General features: G+C 46.6%; 1 protein-coding gene across 1 annotated transcript in view; it reads left to right on the top strand.

Annotated features, from left to right (window-relative positions):
• LOC308387021 (uncharacterized protein) overlaps positions 1–609 on the top strand; it is a gene marked incomplete at both ends in the record, with an annotated part of 6,408 nt that extends 5,799 nt beyond the window's left edge. The window contains 2 exons of the mRNA XM_080866893.1: positions 1–34; positions 516–609. The exon at positions 1–34 is cut by the window's left edge and continues 96 nt beyond it. Coding sequence (XP_080723019.1) covers positions 1–34; positions 516–609 — 128 coding nt within the window. The remainder of the gene's footprint in view (positions 35–515) is intronic.
• Between the last annotated feature and the right edge of the window lie 321 nt (positions 610–930).

Below are 930 nucleotides of genomic sequence, written 5' to 3'. Positions count from 1 at the left end.
ATGAAGGTCGTGCTGCTGCTGGCGCTGCTCACAGGTAACCTGCACCTTTCCACTGTCTCTGATCCTGAGATTTATTTGTCTGGTGTCTTTATTTAACCTTCATCATCACTGAAAACGTGGGATCCCCCTCAGCTGTGCTGCTGGTGAAACTTTGCTGTTTTTTATCTCTCTGCCTCACATGGTGGATGTGATCTATAGTTGTGTGAAAACTCGATTCCCCGTCAGCACAGCTGGGTTTCCTGAAGGGTTGGCTAACAACGAGAATGAAAACCTGTTAACCGTCATGTTACCCAGCGATAACAGCTGGTTCACCGTGTGCTTCCTTTTAACCTCAGATGACCCCAAAGGTCTTTTTTTTACTGAAACTGATCTCTGACGTCTCTTCACTGATGAACAAAAAGCAGTGATTTTGTCACAACCTCGGGGGGACAGGGTCAGTGGCGGTCTAAACCTCACTGCCGTCCTCTCCAGGGTTACGGTGGATAAACGTCTTCTTCTCTCTGTCATATCTGTAGCTGTGTGAGAATTCATCTAAAGGTCAAAGTCTCTCTGGCGCTGAGCCTGGGTGAGCTGACGGAGAGCAAAGCTGGACGGAGCTTGGATTTCTAAAAAGTGAAGCCAAATGTGTCTTAAACCTGCATTCTTCTAATGACCAGCAGGGGGCCTGGGGCTGATCCCCGACCTGATGAGTGTGAACTCAGTCACTGTTTTCATATTTAATCTAATTTAACGTGTAGTTTGTAGATTTTGGTCACTCCATGTGTCGGAGAGGAGGATTATCCTGGAAATGCTCATTGGCTAAAAACCTGTGACTGACAAGTTGTTTCAGTCTCATCCACCTCCTGCTTCTCATGTCTGGTTTCCATGGTGACGATGGAAATGTTCATGTTGAGGCTTGGCAAACACCATCTGGGTTTGTTTTCCATGATT

Source organism: Rhamphochromis sp. 'chilingali' (genome assembly GCF_963969265.1).
Source record: "Rhamphochromis sp. 'chilingali' genome assembly, chromosome: 19".
Taxonomy (NCBI): Eukaryota; Metazoa; Chordata; class Actinopteri; order Cichliformes; family Cichlidae; genus Rhamphochromis; species Rhamphochromis sp. 'chilingali'.
This window is presented reverse-complemented; position numbering and strand designations above follow the sequence as displayed.